Raw genomic sequence first — 22,484 nt, forward strand, 5'->3', positions numbered from 1 at the left:
CAAAACAGCAATGGGTTAACTTGTCTTGTTTTGACCTACTTTCAGGACGTTACGAACGCGTCACGAGACGGGGAAACAGCTGACGTGGTGACGTCAGGGTGTTGACGGTGTTTCGGTAACGAGAAGGAGCGCCGCAGTAAACAACATGTCGCTGAATCGGAACCACTCGCAGAACGGCGGAGTTCTAATACACAACGGAGAGAGGTAGGTGGACGACAGGACGGTTTCCTGCTCAGCCGGGATAGCCGGTTAACTTTTGACCAGCTTCTTTGTCTTACATGTTGTATAAACCTGTGATATAAACTGCTGTGAGGTTAGCTTCATGCTACCGCTAGTTGTCATTGGGAGGCCATCCACGTCACAACATGGAACAAGAGAGTCCATGAGCGGGTGTATAACATCACGTTATGTTTATTTAGTGTGTGGATGGTGGTGGGGATGTTGTGGAGAGAATAGTTGTTTACTGTAACATGATGTACATGTTGGGCAACGGGTTGGTGACATGCTGTCATCACACACACACACACACACACACACACACACACACACACACACACACACACACACACACACACACACACACACACACACACGCACACACACAGCCGCTTCCTGTTTTTTTTCTTTTGCTGCCTTAAGTGACTTTATATAGGCTACATCAAATTAAACATGAAGTAAAACTCAGCCTGCCTGTCCTCTCCCTTTTCTTTGCCTCATCCCCTCTCCTCCTTCTCCTAATCAGTGTTCTGAGAGAGTGTAAGAATGTGGAGCTCTCCTTCAGTGATGTCAGCAGTAAGACTGATCTCCTCAAGGGGACCAAGAAGGGTTCTGTTTACCTCACACCATACAGGGTAAGCTAACTCTCATTTACTCACTACAGGGTATGCTAAAGGTAGCTATCATGAACTCATTAAAGGCAATGCTTACTGTCATTAACTCCCTACTGTGTATGCTAGCTCTAACTCTCATTAACTCCCACAACTCAGGGTACACTAACGCTAAAGGGCTGATTATGTGGCCCATGTTCACGCAACACAATGACGCAGTCGTGAACCTTTATGGTTCTGCGTCGGGTTTTAGTAAGCGGACCAATCACAGCCCTTGCTGCTGCGTCGGAAGGTTAAAATTTTTGGGAGGCGCACATCAGACCCTTGCAGTGGACACAAGGAGGGTCTGCAAGGACCTAAGGGGTCCTTAACCCCTTTGCGTTGCTTGAACGTGGGACCGTAATCAGCCCTTAACACTCTTAACTCACACTCTACAGCAGTTCCCAAACTGACCCCCCAAAAATCAGAGATATCTGGAGGTTGTTGTCACATGAAAACGTTTGCGCGCACACGCAGTAATAAGCCTTTTCATGGACACCACGCTTTGATATTAAAAAAGAACACAATAGCCTAATAACCATAATCCTAAAATTTGCTTGTTTATGACAGTGAAAGTATGCCTATATAAGTAAAGTTAAACTCACCTTATGAGATGGTGGGAAACGGTCTACTAAGAGAGCTGATCCTTCCCGTTTAGTCGCTGTATTGTTTCTTCTGCATGTACGTTTTTCATGTATGTCAGTGTCGAGAAAGGTAATCGTATCCAGTCATATTGTTCTGGGGCTGTTTACTCTTGGAAATACTTGTTAAAGTGTACTTGAAGAGCTTGGAGATGGGTAGTGAATGTCTTCCCAGTGTTAACACTCCTCCATAATTTAATCTTCATCCATTCATTCGTCCAGCTCAGGAAACAAATCTATTGTACCCATTTCAGCTTGTGCAGTCCGACGTTTAGATCAGGGATGTCAAACAAATTTTCGTCCCGGGCCACATCAGCGATATAGTTGCTCTCAAAGGGCCGGTTGTAACTGTAAGACTATATAAAATTTGTAATTATTCCTTAAAGGGGACATATCATACCACCAGGTGTGAGTGTCATTAGCCATTATAAGCAGGTTTGAAAATGTGCAGCATTGTGACATCACAGGTTGGCGTGTCCATCTATCCGTCACACATCTAGATGGACACGCCCACCTGTGATGTCACAATGCTGCACATTTTGAAAATGGCTTGTAATGGCTAATCACACTCACACCTGGTGGTATGATATGTCCCCTTTAACGTATTGTTAAACGACTGCATTTGATTATTATTTATTCAAGTTTACAAATTTTGTACATGCAATTACATAAATTAAAAAATATATGTAAGCTTGGTAGCTCGGGGGATTTTTTGCAGAGACAATAAAGCTAGCTTTCACTGCTGCATCATTTTGGGCTGTAGCTTTTGTAAACGTATTCTGCTGTGATTGCAGTCTGCCTTTTAATTCTTGGACAATTTGATGTTTTTCACTGAGGTTAAATTTAGAATACTTGGCTCCGTGTTCATTGTATTCCTTTATCACCGACACTACCTCATAGCACAGAAAACATACCTGTTTTTCTCCTTGAAGCACAAAGAACCCTATGTATTCGCTTCCCCAGCTTTCATTAAATTGCCTTCCCTCTGTATACATTTTTCTCTTTGATATTTTGGGATTATTTGTAGATCTTTTCAACTCTCTCACTTGTAAGTAAACTCTTAAAGATAAACGCAGATTTGGAAACACTGCAATCAAGCGGCAGGATGCCATAATTTCATGGGTTGCATTGTGAGAGAAGTATTATAAAATGTATACATAAATGAGGTATTGGGCCGGATTCGGCCCGCAGGCCGACAAGTCTGGTTCAGATCCAACTCATGAATGTGTACAGTTTATAATTCAGCAACAAGACGCTTGTGTTTTCAACTTGCAATGCAATAATAAGCCTGTCCAGTTTGCCAAATATGCAAGATTACACGCAATAATTAGACTATCTAAGTGCACGTTGGTGAAATGTATCTTGTGTCGCAAATGATGCAAGCATTATATTCTTTTTCATGTGAATAAAACTTTTTTTTTTCGAGTTTTCAATTTGATTACCGATCTTTGTATTTATTAAACATATATATATATATATATATTCATTCACGTCCTGGATATAATCTCAAAACCCCCACTTGAAGAAGTGGGTGTGAATACAGGGTATGTAAACATGAGCCGCTGTCTTCCTTCCAGCTGGTATTTGTGTCCAGTAACAAGGACTGCCTGGGGTCCTGCATGTTCCCCTACTACCTGATGAAGGGCTGCAGCATAGAGCAGCCCGTCTTCGCTGCCAACTTCATCAAGGGGACCGTGTCGGCTGAACCAGGTGGTGAGTCCTCTCACCGCCTCCTCAATCCTCCTCACTCCTCCTCACTCCCCCTCCCTTCTCTTTATTTAATTGATATACTCCATATTCATTAAGCAGACGCGTTTTTCAAATATGTGTCATTAAGGAGCTGGGAGGGTTAAGGCATCCAATATTCTTACTCATAATATTTGTATTAATGAACATAGTATTATTATTATTTTTTATTCAGAATGTGTATAATTCCACAGATTTAAAGGACTACTGTGTGTGTGTTTGTGTGTGTGTGTGATGAACCAGGTGGCTGGGAGGGCAGGGCCAGCTTCAAGATGTCTTTCACCAGCGGGGGAGCCATCGAGCTGGGCCAGCACCTCTTCAAATTGGCCACTAACGGTGGGTAATTCCACATTGTCATATACCTGGTCCTAGGGCTCCTCATAGAAATACACATAGTCCTGCTCTGCCAAGGCCTAGATCTGTTCCTAGAGCTGGTCCTGCTCCTCATAGACCTAGATCTGTTCCTAGAGCTGGTCCTGCTCCTCATAGACCTAGATCTGTTCCTAGATCTGTTCCTAGATCTGTTCTTAGATATGTTCCTAGAGCTGCTCCTAGCCTGACCTCAAACACCTCTTCTTCACTACTTCAATACTGATGGACCAGTTCTTCAACATAATTAGTGTAAATAAACCAGAACAATGTCTGATCTCTAATGTCTGGGGTCATTGAGCAATGAGTTTTGATCCTAGAGGACGCTTCAATGATGTAATTAGCCAATGATAATCAAATCATAATGACGAAGTAGTCAATGGATTCTGTTATCAATCAAAGTCTTGGTGTCTTCAATCATTCTGTTACGGTTTACGTTTTAGTCACTCAGTGATTTACATTGAAAACAGATACTTGAAGAGCAGATAGGGGTTGGACAGTACAGAGAAATGTCATTAAGGAGCAGGTAGGGGTTGGACAGTACAGAGAAATGTCATTAAGGAGCAGGTAGGGGTTGGACATTACAGTAACCGGTCATTCAGGAGCAGGTAGGGGTTAGACAGTACAGAGACAGGTCATTAAGGAGCAGGTAGGGGTTAGACAGTACAGAGACAGGTCATTAAGGAGCAGGTAGGGGTTAGACAGTACAGAGGCAGGTCATTAACGAGCAGGTAGGGGTTAGACAGTACAGAGGCAGGTCATTAACCCATTTGTGCCAGCTGCTGCGCGGCGCAACATTGTATCTAGTAGATACAATGTTGCGCCGCGCAGCAGCCAGCACAAATGGGTTAAGGAGCAGGTAGGGGTTAGACAGTACAGAGACAGGTCATTAAGGAGCAGGTAGGAGTTAGACAGTACAGAGACGGGTCTTTAAGGAGCAGTTAGGGGTTAGACAGTACAGAGACAGGTCATCAGGAGCAGGTAGGGGTTAGACAGTACAGAGACAGGTCATTAAGGAGCAGGTAGGGGTTGGACATTACAGTAACCGGTCATTCAGGAGCAGCTAGGGGTTAGACAGTACAGAGAAATGTCATTAAGGAGCAGGTAGGGGTTAGACAGTACAGAGACAGGTCATTCAGGAGCAGGTAGGGGTTAGACAGTACAGAGACAGGTCATTAAGGAGCAGTTAGGGGTTAGACAGTACAGAGACAGGTCATTAAGGAGCAGTTAGGGGTTAGACAGTACAGAGACAGGTCATTCAGGAGCAGGTAGGGGTTAGACAGTACAGAGACAGGTCATTAAGGAGCAGGTAGGTGTTAGACAGTAAAGAGACAGGTCATCAGGAGCAGGTAGGGGTTAGACAGTACAGAGACAGGTCATTAAGGAGCAGGTAGGGGTTAGACAGTACAGAGACAGGTCATTCAGGAGCAGGTAGGGGTTAGACAGTACAGAGACAGGTCATTAAGGAGCAGGTAGGGGTTAGACAGTACAGAGACAGGTCATTCAGGAGCAGGTAGGGGTTAGACATTACAGAGACGGGCCATTGAGGAGCACGTCGCGTAAGGGGTCCTCTTGCTCTAGGATGCCTATAGGCTAGGCTGCCTGGGTGGTACCCAGAACCTTTGGGCTAACTGCTACACCAATCTAACATCCTGCCGTTCTGTGTGTTTCAGCATCTCGCCCTCCCGCGGCACAACCCGGCGGCCCGTCATTTGGCTACCCATCCCCCGGGGGTGTGAACGGCTTCACCCCCACTCCTCCAGGCTACTACCCCCAAGCGCCACAGCACAATGGGTTCTACCAACCTCCCCCCCCTCAACAGAATGGATTCTACCAACCTCCACCACCACAGCCCAATGGGTTCTACCAGGCTCCTCCCCCTCAGCCTAACGGGTTCTACCAGGCTCCGCCTCCTCAGCCTAACGGGTTCTACCAGGCTCCGCCCCATGGGAACATGGGCTACCCCTTCCCCACTACTGCTGCAGGTACACTGCCCCTCATTGGTTATTGTCATGTCTGGATGTGATGGAATCAAAACTAATGTCAAATCAAATCATACTACTACATACCTGCATCAATGCTAATCAGAGTAGTGTTTATAGTTAATGGTACTACCAATATTCTTAGTAGTAGTTAATGGTTCTGCCTTTGTTATTAACAATCATGTTACTAGTACTATTGTTAATGGTACTACCTGTGTGTTCCAGGTGTGTACCCCTCTGCTCCCGCCTACATGGCCCCTCCCCCCACCTACCCTGGACCACCCCAGGTCTGGAGCGCCCCCCCACCCACACCGGGTTAGTACCCTGTCTGTCTGTTCGCTGTCTGTCTGCTCTTTGTTTCTCTCAGAAAATTACAATGAACTGTAAATCTCTCTCACTCTCTTTGACTCTCTCTCTCTCCCCCTCCATTTTAGGTAATCCTAAAGCAATGGAGGCCGCTGGGCGGGCTTACTACAACCCCACTGACCCCCACCAGGTCTACATGCCCATGGTACGCAGTCTTCTCTCTCTTTATCTAACTATCTCTCTTTCTCTATATTATTATTACTACTACAACAACTATACTGTTACAAATATACCTCCCTCTTACACTTTTGCTATTTAATCAGTTGGACTGAATTATTCGATGTCTCCAGGCAGTAGCTTATTCATTATTGTGTGTTTATGTACTGGTTGAGAGTACAGGGTATTGGTTCAGAATACTAGATACTGATTTAAGAGTACTAGACACTGATTCTGGTTTGTGTTTCAGGAGCAGCCTCCTCCCTACGCACCTTACCCTGGAGCACCAGAGAAGAAGAATAACTAACCAATCGCAGTCTGCTGTTTTCCTGCACTTTTCTCTCCCATGGACCCTCTACAGTGACCACCTTCTGTAGTGCAGGCCTGCTGTGGTGCGACCAATCCAAGACATGGCGGACTTTAGTGGTATTCCGGAATCAAAAATAATGGACTGACTTTTATCCTTCCACTTTGGTATCGGAATTCATTCCAAATCTTTTCTGTATTTGTGTATTACTTTAAGGTTTGAAGTTGAGTGGGACATTTTCCAAGTGTTCTTAAGCTTTCGATGAAAATGTTCAGTTGTTTTGCCGAGAGCTTCTTTATCCGCAAATTTGTAGTGATGCGGACAGTATGAAGAATGTATTTTTAAACAAACTGCTAACACCTTTCATAGCAGATAGTCCCAAGCTTATTAACACAAAAAATACCACAACCAGCATTGTAAATGATATTATACAATCATGCTCCGAGCGCGCGTGTGTGTGCGTTTGTGTGTGCGAGCGAGTGAGTGTGCGAGTGTGTGTCTGTGTGTGTGCCCTCTATTGTATTCATGAATGCATAGCCTGGCTGAAACCAGAACTTTCCACTCTGTAATTACACTCCTTGGGGTCATGACCCCACTCAGGGGTACTATGTATCTGCCGTGTTCCACCTGTGAGAAGATGTCTGAAAGTGGTTAGCTTATTCCCCTTAAAAGCCCGGTCTAGGTAACTAATAGAGCCGGTCCAGAGGCTCTGGGGACTCCATTTTGGATCTTGGCTTGCTTGAAAGAATCAAATGCCCTATAGCTTGTTTGTAATTCTAAGTCCTTATCTGGATATGTTTAAAAGTTACAATAAACGTATAGTAGTTTCCACTGATGTTGGTTTTATGTAATAGGCGTAACGGCTTGAACGAGTACAATTTTTAACGAACACAATATAAGAAAAAACAGTCACTTCTTAATACTAACTAGATATTTATTAAGTAAATGGCTATTATATTCTCACGAATATCTACACTCCATATTTTCACAGAAAATCACACACTACAAAGTATTCCATAACACCATTTCATAATAAGAATTATAATAAACAACATTTTTCAATACAAAGTATTCACCAGTAACTGCTTTGATTTTGATAAACATAGAAGCCAGTAATATACGGTACACTAAACATCTTCACACCTGGCTATGGCTCACATCCTAGTTTTTCAGTTTAGTTTTTGTGCAGAACTTATTTGTGCTTTCATCAAACAAGTGGTGCAATGTAACATGACGGGATGGATACAAAAGCCTAAAACGTGTTTACTTGATACAAACGACTAGAACGGTATAGAGTGTGTTTCTGAGTGTTTCCAGACCGACCAACCATATCTTGTTATCGGGCCGGGCAGGATGTTCTGTGAACTCTATACTCTGCCCTGGGACCTGCAGTACCTAAGGGCTGACCTCACCCCTATAGCCTGAAATATTTAGTTCCCAACATCTGACCTGTTGCACCGGGTTAAGTCCAGTTGGTAACCAGACCTTTAGCTCTACGATCTCCAGGATGCTGCTCAGCAGGCTGGCTTAATTTTTGTTTGCCTATTGATGGATTTTCAGGGTCTGAACCACGAAGAGAAAAAATCTAAAATCTACCGCCCTACCAAACCTGCAGCCTTTAACATATCCTTTTATAATTGAAGAAAAACGATTAAAAAATATATTTTAAGAAGATTCAGAAGCTAATTTCAGATGGGGGGGGGGGGGGGGGGGGTGTGTGTGTGTGTTGCACTGACTGTACTGGTGTTTATGTGTGAGTGTGGTGCAGCAAAGATGTTTTAAACTCTCCCACCAGGGGGCGGTGGCTGTATCACCGGGCCATCGTGGAGAACATCTGCTTACTAGCTCCAGGACCTTAATATTCCCTCTACCCATCCAGCATTCAGGCCCAGAAGACTGTCGGTTGTGTGGGGGAGGCGTCAGGAACAGGAAGAAGGAAAAGGACGGGAGGTTCTGAGGTGGATGAAGAACCTACGGCTCTTCCTGCAGGAACCACACCTCGTTGCGGCGGCCATACGGTTTGATGGGCACGTCGTAGCTGCAGCAGAAGTACTGCTTGCGCTGGTACGGGGCAGTCTCCCCCAGCGTGCGCGTCAGTCGGAGCGCCTCGGCCCGGTACTCTGTCTCCCCGGCGAAGCCTCCAAACTGACTGGAAACAGGAAGCACAGGTTAGGCTCGTGGAGGTCACTCAGGTGAAGAAGGGCATCCTTGGTGGCTGTAGCTGTAAATCTTGGGAGATAGTTTGGTCTGAAAGGATCATTGCTTGGGGGAGGAACCACGTCAAAGGTCCAACTTTCCCGCAGGAACAGAGTTGATGTCGCAGACCGAGTATGAAGTATTGGAGAATATCGGAACAGCAGGGCGGTTACCCCTGTAGGAAAAAAGAGAAGGGACTTGGGGAAGACCAAGCCCTGGAGGAAGACTCACAGGGCGTAGACGGTCATGCCGGGCCGCTCCTCGATCTTGATGGCGCTGTCGCTGGGCACGGGCGGGTTGCGCTGGTACGCCATGGGGATCCGGATCCCCACCACCAGGCGGCGAGACATGACGCCGTCGTCCCGCGGGAACACTGTGATGGTGATGGGCGCCGCCGTTCCCATCGCCTCGGCTTCAGGGGGATAGAAACACAACAGCTCCGTGTTCCTTTCTGCTTCTGTGTTGTCGTTTTTTTTACGAATAATTCTATGTCGAATACGCGGGTTCAGCTGCTTCCGGAGGTTCCTCGAAGTTTGAAGGCGGTTTTGTTTATCTCCTGGGCGGAATTTCTAATAACACGTGTGCTCTACAGGTCAGATGCAAATGCGTCCAGATCTATTCTACATACATAGTACACTAGTTGGTACAACTGTTAATATTATACAGTGGTGTGAGTATATATATACATACATATGCACACATATAAACATATATATATGTATTTATATACATGTATATATATATTTATAAACAATGTATATATATATATGTATTAGAGTAGCTTACCCTGGTCGTTGGTGCCACCGATGTACATGAGGAGCTTCCTCACCAGCTCTGCTGTGACCTGGTCGAACGAGCGGCCTTCAGACGAAATGGCCGCGTACTTTCCGGCGTCGTAGCGCCGTATCTCGTAGCTAACGCCATCCTAACGGAGAAAGGCAGGGAGTCACTGCTGGGCTCACTACTATAGCCTCAATGCTATGCTAACTGCTAGGCAGACTTTTGTGTAAATTGTAAAAATTAGATTGAAGGAGATTCATCAATCTAAACCCAGACTTGTAGTCCTTTAAGCACATGCATAGACATACATTATCTTCATCTGCTGTCCTTCTACCCCCCATGTGCAGGAGAGAGAGAGAGGTAGAGTTCTTCATGAATCACCTCTGACTCATCCATGTTCTCTTCCTGCAGCCATGCAAGTCCTACTCAAAAAACACTGGGTGTTTGTGTGTGTGTGTGTGTGTGCGCGTGCGTGTGTGTGTGTGTGTGTGTGTGTGTGTGTGTGTGTGTGTGATGTTCGCGAAGGTATTTATATGGCAAGGACTGCATGTTTGTGCGGGTATTTATATGACGAGGGACAGCATTTGTGTGTGCGCAAATTTATATGGCAAGGGGGATTGGTGTGTGTGTTTGTCCTGTGAGGGGGCTGATAAAACATATTTATGCAGATTTATATTTATGCATTTTCTTTTGCTCAGAGCGCTGCCAAGTTTACTGAAGATTATTATGGTCTGGATATGCACGCTGTTGCATAACAACACAAACACACCACATTTACAAACAAACACACATACACACAAATACACTAATACAACATACACACACACACACACACACCATCGTCAACATATTTGTAGGAGACTGGCGAAGTACACGACCCTGACTCCACCCACTATACTAACTACTGCTCCCCATCTACTCTGGTTGTTATGGCTACTAAAGTACATTATTATGACAGACTGGGATCATAAGCAGTAGAAATTGAAGGATAAAGGTTCCTTGTGCATGAACAGATAATTATGATATTGGGTTAAACTCTGTCGTTAATATTTAAGAGCTTTTATTACATATTTAAAAGGTATTGTAGGTACGATTTAAGAGCTATTATTAGAGTGTAATTTGTTCAAAACGCCACAGCCCTCCATCTGGTGGTCCTGAGTGAAAAGTATTGCGAGAATATCTGTTTTGGTTGACTGTACATCTGTCTTTTTATGAGAACATTTATATTTAAGATTGTTCCTGGCTCATTTCTTAACAGTCAGGGTATCTATTCTCTTATCTTTCCTGTAAATTACAGGTTACAGGTTTCTCAATGGATGACAAATGTAAGGTAGGAAGGAGTTTGTTACTGTTCAAAAGCGTTTTCTCTCCTGCACTCTCTGCACTCTCTTCACCACTGTTAAACCTTACCTACAGCAGCTTCAGCTGAGTAACAATGGATGAAAGTGTCTGCTAGAATGATTAAACAGTCAAGTAGTCTGAGCTCCAGTTGTCCAGGGCAGCTGTTTCTGGCTGTCCTCCCAGGGAGGGTGTCTCTAGCAGTGCTGTGGAGCCCCTCGACTTAATACCATGTAATCACTGCCAGGTAGGGAACCCCAACTTATGCATCTTCTGAAGCACGTAATTATCCCCGTCACCGTCCCTGGGTGGCTGGCACCCTAATCAACACCTTCCTCCTCAGCCTCGTCATCCTCGCACTGTACTTTATCATCCCCACAGTTCCAACCGCAGGTTGCACTCAGCAAACAGCTGGTGAGGCGCCCGTGGTGATCAACCACTCAGACACATCCTTTGTCTTCGACGTGTGTGTGCGTGCGCGTGCGTGTGTGTGTGTGTTTGGTTGTCTGTGTGGTTGTGTCCCCCTGTATTGGGTGTCTGCTTTAATTAAGAGTGCTGGGTGTCAGGGTGGCTGAAGAGATCAGGTGGTTCTGATTTACACAGACACACACAGACACAGACAGACAGACAGACAGACAGACAGACAGACAGACAGACAGACAGACAGACAGACAGACAGACAGACAGACAGACAGACAGACAGACAGACAGACAGACAGACAGACAGACAGACAGACAGACAGACACACACACACACACACACAATAATTGACTCCACTTGGCCTGAGACCCAGCAACAAATTAATAGTTAATTGAATTAATCAATCTGTGTGTGTGTGTGTGTGTGTGTGTGTGTGTGTGTGTGTGTGTGTGTGTGTGTGTCCTGACAGCCAGGGGATAAGCCAGTAGTAATGTCAGAAGACATTAGTTATTGATGACATTGAATCACTCATGTGATGACAACTCTACCTACAGTACACACGCACACGCACACGCAGACACATACAAATGGGCGCCGAAACGTTGACTCTAAATGCCAATTGCTCGTCACCGGAACGTTCTCAATGCGCTTGCATGAACATTAACTCAACACATGGTTCATGTAAAGAGCGAGGTTGGCGCGAGCGATACGGAGATGCGCGGCGATGCCCTTGCTATTAGTGACGTCATCTGCCTTTACGTTTCACCCGCGGGCAGGGGATAGGGACACAAACACTGATTAACACGCGCTGGATGACCTACACAAAGGTGCAAGTTAAGAAAATACACATTTGAGCCATCGCGTGTATAATTTACGTGTTGCATCTTGGGGTGGTTTGACCTGTATAGCGCGCGCTGTCACAGAAGCACGCGCAGCGACCAATTAATTGTCGGCCTGTCAATCAAATCAATGATGGGGGTGCAGGACTCCGAGCCGCAAGGTCACGCGCGCGAGTGCGAAGTGTGCCTGAACTCTGACCCCAGAGACGACCCGGTCCTTACCTTGGTCTCGCTGCTCAGCAGTTTATACTCCGTCTCCTCTGTGGTGCCGAACAGCGAGTTCTTGATCATCCCGAACATCTCGTCTACTCCCGGGTCTCTCTGCTCCGTGTCAGGTGCTCCTTCTCCTCCAGCTCCTCCTTATTCCCTTCTTCACTCGTTCTTTACAGACTAAAATTACTTCGGAAAACAAAGAGTAGCCTACAATAAGTTTCCTCGTTGCTTAAATATTTCAAAGCTTTCCTGCTCCCCCCTCAGTCTTCTTATGTTTTGGTCTTTTGACTCTCTGAACGGAGATGCTCTGAACACGACTCCTCTCTGCTCTGCTGAACCGGAGACCAGGAAGCTGACTCCTCCCCCTCCTCCTCCTCCCCCTTATCCTCCTCCCTTAGTCGTATTCATCCTCCCATCCTCTTCCTTCTCCCCCTCCTCCCACTTATCCTCTTCATCCCCATCCTCTTCCTCCTCCTCCTCCCTTCAACATGTCACTCGTCTAGTTCATGTTTCCGACTCAGTTAACCGCCGTCACCTCTTCTTCTTTGTCGCTAATTGCTTCGTTAACGAGCTCTTGCTGCGCGCATCGGGAACATTCAAAATAGCCTACCTCTGAAGTGTTTCCAAGAAGCTCGTATGTGACGGGGCGTTATGAAAAGTCAACACTTCTGAACCTCACTTCCGTGCCGCTTGCATTCTCACTTTGTCACGTCCGCGTCTGTCTCGGTGCGTGTGAAACAGCGGTGAGCACAAGGTTTATACATTTTATTCCACCTTCTCTCTATCTCTGCGTGTGACACTGTCTGTCCTTGTGTGTGTTATGTCTTCGAGTTTATGAGACAATGTGCTTGAGAGAGGTGTGTGTGTGTGTGTGTGTGTTCCTGTATGCGTTCCTGTTTGTATGTGGCCTAGAGAGATGGTGCGTTCATCAGCAGTGACCCGTGAGCGGCCGGTCTGGAAGAGGGAAGGACCGAGCAGTGGACAGAGGGATATACAGAGGGAGGAGAGAGGGACACAAGGTTGGACATGGGGCGAGCAGGGGACAGAGAGAGGAGAGAGGGACAGAGGGATGGGCAGAGCGAGGGACAGAGGGATGGGCAGATGTGGGGAGGGAGGACATAGTCCGAGAGAGGGACAGAGCTGTGGACAGAGGGGGGAGGGAGGAACAGAAGGATGGACAGAGAGACGGGGGGGACGTGGAGCATGGAGTACCTCGAGCGGGGCTGCGAGGGGAGAGCGTCGGGGGAGGAAGCGCTACAAGCGGATCTTCCCAGATCTCTGGAGGTCTGATCGGGAGTGACAGGTCGGCTCTGCTTTTTTCTCCCCCTTTATCTTGGCACCTCAGTGCTCAGTCGTGGGAAGAATGACATGATCATCAAGTCTCACTGATTTAGGTCACAGTATTGGCTGTAATTGGCACTTAAGCACTGCCTTTTCTACTGACCTTGATTCTTCTTTGCATGTGTTTGTATTCATTATAACTGAAGAACACATAGGCCCACGCTTGAAACGGTGAAACATGAGGCACAAATATCCCACAGTTCCGTTTAAATGTACTTTATTTGAACACGTGACGCGTAACTCGTATTTACAATCCCCCTCAGCTCAACTGGAACTAAATTATGACCAGGAGGATAACAAAAATGAACGTGGTCTAAAGACCGGAGCTCGTCCACTCTGGCTCACAACGGTTTGTTCTCGCTTCTGGCTTGTTGTCTGGGTTCTACAAGGTTCTTGAGGGTTCCACAAGGTTCTGGAAGACGCCTAGAGGGGAGGTGCTACTCCTCCCAGCCCTTGCCTCCGGGCTGGCTGGGCAGCCGGAGCCCCACCAGGCTGGCCATCTCGGCCATCCCTCGGTCCCCCTTGCCGTGGTAGAGCTTGTGGAGGGCCAGGTGTTGGCGAGTGGACCTCAGCAGACACAGGTACGCCTGGGACAAGTGGAGCGCCTCCTGCCGCGCCCGGCACTGCCTCTCCCCCGTCACCTGGAATAATAACTAATCATCAATTGGGTAATTCATTAGAATTCTAATTCTTACAGAATACGAACAAGCTTTGTGGCCAGGTAAGTTTGCATATACACGGATGCTTTTCTGATATGCTTGCGGCCGTGAAAGATGGATACAAATATGTGATAACTTTGAATACGAAAGTTAGAACAAAAAATGGCTTTGATATTTAACCATGTATATATGCGACGTGCCTGGATAGAATGAATCACAGACGGCACAGAAAGCCCTTCAACACAATGAACAGGGATAACACTATTTACTTCTTTAGCTATTTAGCGAATGCTTTAATCGAAAGATAAGAATTCAGATACACGCCATCAAGGAGCAGGTGACAGTGAGCCATCATCTTGCTCTAGGATGCAGACCAGTACACTGGACATTGGGGATCACACAATAAGCACTACATGGTCCTGCCAGCCCATTTAACGACGACTGCCCACGCTAGCCCTGCTCATGTCCATGTGAGTTATGTTGTCCTGTGGAGATCCTATCGGGCTGACAGACCCAGGATGATGGGGGAAATCCCCTCCAGCGATCCGCCAACTCCCACGATGATCTGAGCTACAGCACACCTCCCCCCCCCACCGCTCCCGTGAAGCAGAAACATGGCAATATGGTTGACAGCGTAACCAAATCATTTCAATAGGCATCTCCCTCCCTCCCCCATCTCCCCCCGCCCCCATCTATTTTTCTTACACACACACACACACACACACACACACACACACACACACACACTACTAACTAATTGACTCCCCTTGGCCTGAGACCCAGCAGCAAATTAACTTAATTTAATTAATCAATATGTCTCTGTAATGTGTGTTAGTGTCTGCATGAACTGCCAAGGGATCTGCCAGTAATCTTTACATTAGTTATTGAAAAACTATAACATCATATATATATATATATATATATATATATATATATATATATATATATATATATATATATATATATATATTTATTTTTTATTATGTATAAATTGCATGATACGGATGTCTTGGCCAAGTCCCTGAGATATTTAAATTTTATCTCAACCTTGTAAACGAAAACAAGAGCTCTGGCTCGGCTGTCTCGGTACTCTGCTATCTAGCCTGTGGGTCACCTTGCTCGGCTGTACCTCTCATATACAACATAATCAACTTACAATTCAGTTTTTCACCCAATATTATCATACTGTAACATTAGAAATACGGTTAATGATAGCAAAACTCGTTTGATATTAAAAGGCGCAACGTTTTTAACTAAGTACGCAGGCACAGCACAGCTGAGGATATGCTGTCTGCTAGCGTCTCATTTTAGCCCAACTCACCTCATTTTTTCGAAATTGGTCAATAACATAATTATAAGCCAACGTATTCTTGTAGGTGGTCCCATGGACTTCACGTAATTCCTTTAAAAGACCTCGGAAAACCCGAAGCGACGGTGACAAACCCGACATGCTTTTTTTTTATTTTTTGGTTTGGCAACAAGGCAAAACAAATCGACTCATCGAGCCACCAGACAAGTTAAATCAATCCACGGAACAATCGATGCCATCGTCCTTCAGGCAGCGCGACTCCTGTATTCAATGATCAGTAGCCTAATGGCAATGTATAATTAGTAATGCGTTGTAGTCAACCACAATCACATTATTTTCCTGCCATAAATTTCAAGTACTTAAAAAGAGTGGACGCCGTTTCTATGCCACAAAGACAGAGAGCGTTCATCATATCCATTATATTAAGGATTATCATGCCGATAACGGCTCCACCTAATTATTTAAAAACAAACTGGCTTTTCATTGAATCAACTCGTATGCACCAACTCCAAACATGTAAAGAACAGCCTGCTCTCGTTACCCACTGCTGGTGAGAAACTGCTCCGTTCCAGGTAACGTTACAGGTTAGTTAAAACAAATGTTTTCCAACACTTCAATGACCGTATACATTTTAAAACTTGGTTGAAAGCATGCATTTAAATTGTCTATTGTGTCTGTGGTCCTGTTTACTGGCCACATGGAGGCGATGTTGTATCACAAAAGAAAGCCGCATTGACAAAATCGCCACTCTATCTCGGGTCCTGGTGGGGATCAATACATTCCAATATCACCGAAACAAAGATTAGAAAATATGTTTTTGGTTATTTCATTATCTAAAGTTAAACAATCAAAATCTACTTCGGCCTCATCACCGGCCTCTTCAGACTATAATCGAAATGGTTGATTGTAAAACAATTGTTAAATATTTAATAATTATGTTACTCACTAACTCACAGACATAGAACAAGTGTGTGTGTGTGTGTGTGTGTGTGTGTGTGTGTGTGTGTGTGTGTGTGTGTGTGTGTGTGTGTGTGTGTGTGTGTGTGTGTGTGTGCGCGCGCGCCCCGTGCGCGTGTGTGTGTGTGTGTGTTTGTGTGTTGGAGAGGAAGTAAGGGGGAGAGAGTGTGTATATTTGATTGCGGAGCTATACCAATTGTCCACTCTGAGCCCCATGTGGCGGGTCAGGCTTATAGCTGTATTACCGCAGACAACCACTTTGGGGTGCCATTCTCTCGTCACCGGCCTCACTTACAGGCACCTCACCATTTGTTGGAGCTCACCCCCACTACCTCGCGCTCTCAATGAATACTAATGCGGTGTGTGGGCCCACCTCCCCGTCTCCGCCGCTTCTCTCAGGGATGGGCGAGAGAGAGAGAAACCAGAAGAGATAGAGCAGGAGAGAGAGCAAGAGCTTCCAGTTGAGTATGTGCTCTGTGATGAGGGAGGCATCGCTAGTTGAGCTGGAGCCCATGGCTTGATGTCTGCCTCAGAGCGCTAGCGTCTGCTTCACTGCAACAATGTCTCACCTGTGGCAGAGTTAGAGAGAGAGAGACCTGAAGAGAGAGAGGAAGACAGAAAAAGAGAGAGCGAGAGAGAAAGAAAGACAGGAAGAGGGAGATAGGGAGAGAGACGTCTTCTTTCTGATTTTGTCATCTGGATGGGAAGCCTCTCCTCGTTGAAGAGAAGGAAGAGCGGACATACGGACAGATGCTAGAGAGGCAGACAGGCGGACAGACAGACAGACGAACAGACAGGCGAAAGACAGACAGACAGACAGGGGGAAGGACTTGTGCCTGAAGAACCCCCCCCCCCCCCTCCCTTCCCTTCCACAGACCCCCCGCGGACGCCACGGAACCCGCCGGAATATTTTCCTTTTTCTTTCGTTTCTTGTTCTTCTTCTTCCTGATCGCGCTGCTGGGGGGGGCTCTGTCGTTCCATCTGCTCGCTCTCTCCGCGCTCTGTCTCTTCATCTACTTCTCCATCTATCTGCTCTACAATTTCTTCTATTTATGAGCCACGGAGGAAGGAGAGAGAGAGAGGAGGGGGATTTTATTTCATTTTTTTTTTCCTTTTTCCTGCCTTCCACCCCATTCCTCCCCTCCTCTCTCCATCACTTCCAGCCTTCTCTCTCTCCCCACCCCTGCTCCTCCTGCTCCTCCTGCTCCTCCTCCTCCACCTCCTCACCACGGCTCTATCTCTCTGAATCTTTGAACTCACAGCGGTGGTTACCGTAGAAACCCGCTGAGCAGACCACCACCGGAGGTTAGCTGTGGTCATCTCCCTTCCTCTTTCAGCTCATTTTCTGCCCCCCCCCCCCCCCCCCCCCCCCCCCCCCCCCCACACACATTCTTCTCCTCCTGTCATCTCTTTCAGCCCCCCACCCCCTCCCCCCGTCTCCTCCTGTCATCTTTGGGCGGCTCTTATTGCTTACCCTAGGTAGGTGTGTCTGGTGTCTTGTCTCTCACACACACACACACACACGCGCACACACACACGCACACACGCACACGCACGCACGCACGCACGCACGCACGCACGCATGCATGCACGCACACACTCTTTAGAAACTGCAGTGAAACTTGTTCTAGAAGATTATTCATCTTCATCCTCGAGACATCCTCCCCATCTTCAACTCACCCCATCGTCTGTTTCTCTAGACCACACCCCCGCGTTGTCCTGCCTCTGGAAGCTCCGCCTCCAAGGGGGCCTTTTCGGACCGAGGGCCACTCTCCATGTTATTGTACAGCAGTCTGTTCATTAAAACGTCTCAAACATCCGTCATGTCTCACGTTTCTCCTTCATAAACACCAATAAGTTGTGGTTCTAGAGCATGAAGCTAGCGGCGTGTTTATAACGGGTTGTAGAGCTTCAAGCTAGCTAGGTGATGATTAATGCTAGAGCATAAAGCTAGTAGTGTGTTTAGTGAGGGTTCTACAGCATAAGGCTAGTTAGGTGTTGAGTAAGGGTTCTAGGGCATGAAGCTAGCTGGGTGTTTAGTGAGGGTGCTACAGCATGACACCAGCTAGGTGTTTAGAAATTGTTCTGGAGCATTAAGCTTGAAGATGAGTTCTGGTTTTGATACAACCAGATACTCACGGCCAAACTGAACCAGCATTTTCCCATTCAATTGGTCTATCACCTCTATAGCTCTCCCTCGCTCCCAATCACTTTCTCTCTCTCTCCTCCTCCTTCCCCCTCCCTCTTTGCCCCCTGTACACTCTCTCTCTCCATCCCCATTTCCTCTCCACCCCCTCGACTCTCTCTCTCCAACCTATATGTCTGCATGATGCTTCCCCCTCCCCTCCCTCTCTTCAACAGAATGACCTGAGATAAGCGAAGCGTGTCTTAAAACATAAATCTTCCATTTCTCTCCCTTCGTCTTTTCCCTCCAATCTTCCATCTGTTTAATTATCACCCAACCACACTTCTCGATCCATCGGCTTATTGATCAAGCTGTCGTTGAAAATGTCCCCACAGCCGTCACGGAGCTGCACAGATTCAGCACTTCATTCATGTGAATTTTCACCACACATTAACTTCATTCAGATCCATATTTATGAATGCCGTGTTTCATTAACAATCTTTAATTGAAGGTGTCTAAAATGTAATATTTAATTTTGAAAAAATGAAAAACAACCTAAGTGAAAGTTACATTTGCTGTGTGTGTGTGTGTGTGTGTGTGTGTGTGTGTGTGTGTGTTGTATCAGTGTGTGTGTGGGAGCTGTGTGTGGTCTGTGTAGTGTGTGCTCCCAGTGTGTTCCTCACGGGGACACGGTACACAACTCGGTACAGTAGGCAGCAGAGATCCCAGACTCACAGGCTCTCCCTCTGTGTTTCAGGACGTTTCTCGTCCTCTGCCGAGGAGTGGGACAGAGGGGCTGGACGTCTAGATGGACACATGCTCCCATGGACCCGTAGTTTCCGCGTGGGCAGGACATCCAGACGCAGCAATGACAGAATATTAAGAGTCTGCAACTCTGGCCACCGCCACACACTTTGTACTCTTTTTTGTACGGACCAAAGCCCATTTTGATAATTATTTTTCTACAAGTGAATCTTAATCTGTGGGATTTTACTACGGACTAGTCTTTTTATCCGCTTTAATGTGATACGGACGTCGTTTTAAATCCACTCTGCACCTGATAGCGGCCATATAAATACCTGGACCAGGTGAGTTCTCTGAGTTTATTGTAATATCTCTGTTTTATTCATTTATGTTATTCGATATTCGCGATTCCTGTGCATGAATGTTATTTCAGATTTGCTTGTATAATCTTGCTTATTGCTCCATATGTGTAAACATTCGATTGGTTTTGGTCCTTGTGTGTGTATGCATTTTGGGTTTTGTGTGTGTATGTTGGGTTTTGTATTTTTGTGGTTGTGTGTGTTGAAAGTCTTTGTAACTCTATGTAGAGATGGCACCTCGGTCCGATCTGTGTACCTGTGATTTCATTGTAGATATATATTATAAATTAATATAGATTGTATTCTATATATTTGTAGAATAAATTTGATATCATATATATAATATCTAATTTATTCTATATATTTATGTCTTTGGGCTTCAGCTAATTAATGTTGGTATACACACACACACACACGCACACACACACACACACAAACACACGCACACACACACACACACACACACACACACACACACACATACACACACACACACACACTCACACACTGTGCTGTCAGCTGTATGATTGAAAGTTAATCAGTGTGATGTGGTTAATTACCACAGCATATATGATGGACAGGGGAGAGTGTGTGTGGTTGTGTGTGTGTGTGGGTTGGTGGGTGGGGTCTGAATGTGAAGGTTAAACCAACCTGAGGTATGCTCTTGTGACCCTAAGCTATTACCCAAGATGCTCTCTGTTCTTGAACCATGCAACCCCAACAGTCCCTACAGATGCTTACCTAGATCTGTCGCACATAGAGCTGTCCCAACTAGAGCTTGCTTACCTAGATATGTCACACCGAGATCTGCCACACCTAGCTCTTTCACGCCTTTCTCTATCACACCTAGATCCTCTCACCTAGATCTGTCCCATCTGGTTTTGTGACACTTAGATCTGTCACACCTAGAGCTGTGAAATCTAGAGCTGTCACACCTAGATCTATCCAACCTAGATCTAAGACACCAAGATGTGTCACAAACCTAGAACTGAGGTCAATTATGCCATTGTTGGATAATAATAGAATGGATAATTGCCAATAACGTGAAGTACTGTAATGGGATTGCGATGAAAACCTCTGTTCTGCCCAAGATGGACTACAGATGGAAATCAGCCCCCGGGCTACAATCTGGCACATTTACGTGTACTGCTGTACATGTTCATCAATGTGCATTGTCCTGAAATATATAAATAACTAAATAAAGATAGTGAGACTTAAAGTGTTAGCTGGCAAACCTGTTAAACATGGCAGATTTCCCCGTTACCATGGACAGCTAAACATGCCAACACACGACGCCCCCTCATGTGGAACTGCTTGCCACAGCGAGCATGTGCTTCCTTGCCAGTGGGTTGGAGAAGATAAATACGGTCACACCGAACACATGTGGGGTCACTGGTGACCTAGCCCCTTCCTCCCTCCCCTCTCTCCCCTCCCTCACTCCCACGCCTCCCTCACCTTCCTCCCTCCCCTCCCTCACCTCCCCTTCTCCCTCCCATCTCTCCCTCTCCTCTCTCCCTCCCTCCCTCATCTCCCTCCCTCCACCTCCTCCCTAACAGCCTCCCCTCGCCTCCCTCATATCCCTCCCTCCGTCCTTCCCTCCCTCACGCAGCTCTCTCCCTCACCACCCTCCCCTCCCTCTCCTCTCTCTCTCTCCCCTCCCTCCCTCCCTCCCTCCCTCCCCAATGGGGTCTCTGCTAAAGGATCACACGCTGAATATAGGCTTTTGTGTGTAACCCGGGATATACTTCCCATGGGAATAGAACACAAACACCAAAGAGATGGGGTTCGAAACATGATGTCATACATTTCACGGCCTCATAACCCGGGAACGTGAACCTGCGACCCTGTGTGTGATTTGCTAGGCCAACTGAGAGAGGAGGGAGGGAGATGGAAAGAGAAAGAGAAAGTCTTGACCTTATTGGCAGCATGTATTTGGGTCGCGATCTGATATCTGTTAAAGCTATTGGATACCGACACGTCAGAGTGGCTGTGGCGACAGAAACACTATCTTTATGAGTGGGATCAGGACAGATTAGGACAGATTAGGACAGATTAGCAGGGGACATTAAAGAACAAGAGGTGAGAAAATAACACTTCCATGTTCTTGCGTAATGGCTGTGTTTGTGTTTAATTGTGTGTGTGTGTGTCTGTGTGTGTGTGTGTGTGTGTGTGTGTGTGTGTGTGTGTGTATGTGTGTGGGTGTGTGGGTGTGTGTGGGGGTGTTATGAAATATGGAAAGAAAATCTGTTGTGCTGCAGGGAGAATCTTATTTATCAGCAGATTCTAATCAATAATGTATTTAACCTAAACTTACTTATGGCTTCTACAGACCAACAGATACAAGGTTCCACTATTGAAACCAGTATGACCAGTTGCAATTAGTATAGACACCACTAGAGACACAGGTTTAGAGGCCAGTATAGAGTATATAGTATAGTATGGAGAACAGTAGAAAGAGTATAGTATAGATACCAGTATAGAGACCACTATAGCGGCCGGTATAGAGACCAGCAGAGACCAGTATTGAGACCAGTATAGAGAGTGTAGTATGGAGTATAATTATAATTATCAAACACACAAACAAAGCTCCATGGCATACTAGAAGGTTCTATTTCAGACAGTTGTTAGCAAACCTTCTAATTAGTTTGCTGCAAGACCAAGCTGTCCAACAGCAACAAAAACCGGACCAAACGACTACCTTAGAGCACTTTCTTTTTTGTCAGTTTTTTTTATATTCTTCCTGTTTGTGTTGTCTTACAGAAGACACAGA

At 46.0% G+C, this 22,484-nt stretch overlaps 3 protein-coding genes across 3 annotated transcripts; 1 reads left to right on the forward strand and 2 right to left on the reverse strand.

Annotated features, from left to right (window-relative positions):
- The first annotated feature begins 68 nt into the window (after nucleotides 1-68).
- Nucleotides 69-7,264, forward strand: wbp2nl (WBP2 N-terminal like). The gene is made up of 8 exons (XM_079746928.1): nucleotides 69-204; nucleotides 743-851; nucleotides 3,085-3,220; nucleotides 3,497-3,589; nucleotides 5,296-5,607; nucleotides 5,830-5,919; nucleotides 6,039-6,115; nucleotides 6,377-7,264. The coding sequence occupies exons 1-8, from the start codon at nucleotides 146-148 to the stop codon at nucleotides 6,431-6,433; spliced, it is 933 nt and encodes a 310-aa protein (XP_079603054.1). The 5' UTR covers nucleotides 69-145; the 3' UTR covers nucleotides 6,434-7,264.
- Nucleotides 7,265-8,404: 1,140 nt separating this feature from the next.
- On the reverse strand, nucleotides 8,405-12,316 carry LOC307082344 (heme-binding protein 1-like; the record flags this gene model as incomplete). The annotated part of the gene is made up of 4 exons (XM_079745886.1): nucleotides 12,230-12,316; nucleotides 9,416-9,554; nucleotides 8,861-9,041; nucleotides 8,405-8,582 (listed from the first exon to the last, which is right to left on the reverse strand). Exons 1-4 carry the CDS (start codon nucleotides 12,305-12,307, stop codon nucleotides 8,405-8,407), a joined length of 576 nt encoding a protein of 191 aa, XP_079602012.1. The 5' UTR covers nucleotides 12,308-12,316.
- Nucleotides 12,317-13,772: 1,456 nt separating this feature from the next.
- fmc1 (formation of mitochondrial complex V assembly factor 1 homolog) lies at nucleotides 13,773-15,694 on the reverse strand. Its single transcript, XM_079746059.1, has 2 exons — nucleotides 15,542-15,694; nucleotides 13,773-14,202 (listed from the first exon to the last, which is right to left on the reverse strand). Exons 1-2 carry the CDS (start codon nucleotides 15,668-15,670, stop codon nucleotides 13,999-14,001), a joined length of 333 nt encoding a protein of 110 aa, XP_079602185.1. The 5' UTR covers nucleotides 15,671-15,694; the 3' UTR covers nucleotides 13,773-13,998.
- Nucleotides 15,695-22,484: the final 6,790 nt, after the last annotated feature.

Source organism: Pollachius pollachius (genome assembly GCF_949987615.1).
Source record: "Pollachius pollachius genome assembly, chromosome: 11".
In the NCBI taxonomy this organism is placed as follows: Eukaryota; Metazoa; Chordata; class Actinopteri; order Gadiformes; family Gadidae; genus Pollachius; species Pollachius pollachius.

Coding starts and splice junctions, on each gene's coding strand:
- wbp2nl (XM_079746928.1), top strand. CDS start 146: ATGTCGCTGAATCGGAACCACTCGCAGAACGGCGGAGTTCTAATACAC. Junction 5,608..5,829: donor CTTCCCCACTACTGCTGCAG/GTACACTGCCCC, acceptor TGTGTGTTCCAG/GTGTGTACCCCTCTGCTCCC. Junction 5,920..6,038: donor CGCCCCCCCACCCACACCGG/GTTAGTACCCTG, acceptor CCTCCATTTTAG/GTAATCCTAAAGCAATGGAG.
- fmc1 (XM_079746059.1), bottom strand. CDS start 15,670: ATGTCGGGTTTGTCACCGTCGCTTCGGGTTTTCCGAGGTCTTTTAAAG. Junction 14,203..15,541: donor ACCAATTTCGAAAAAATGAG/GTGAGTTGGGCT, acceptor TTATTATTCCAG/GTGACGGGGGAGAGGCAGTG.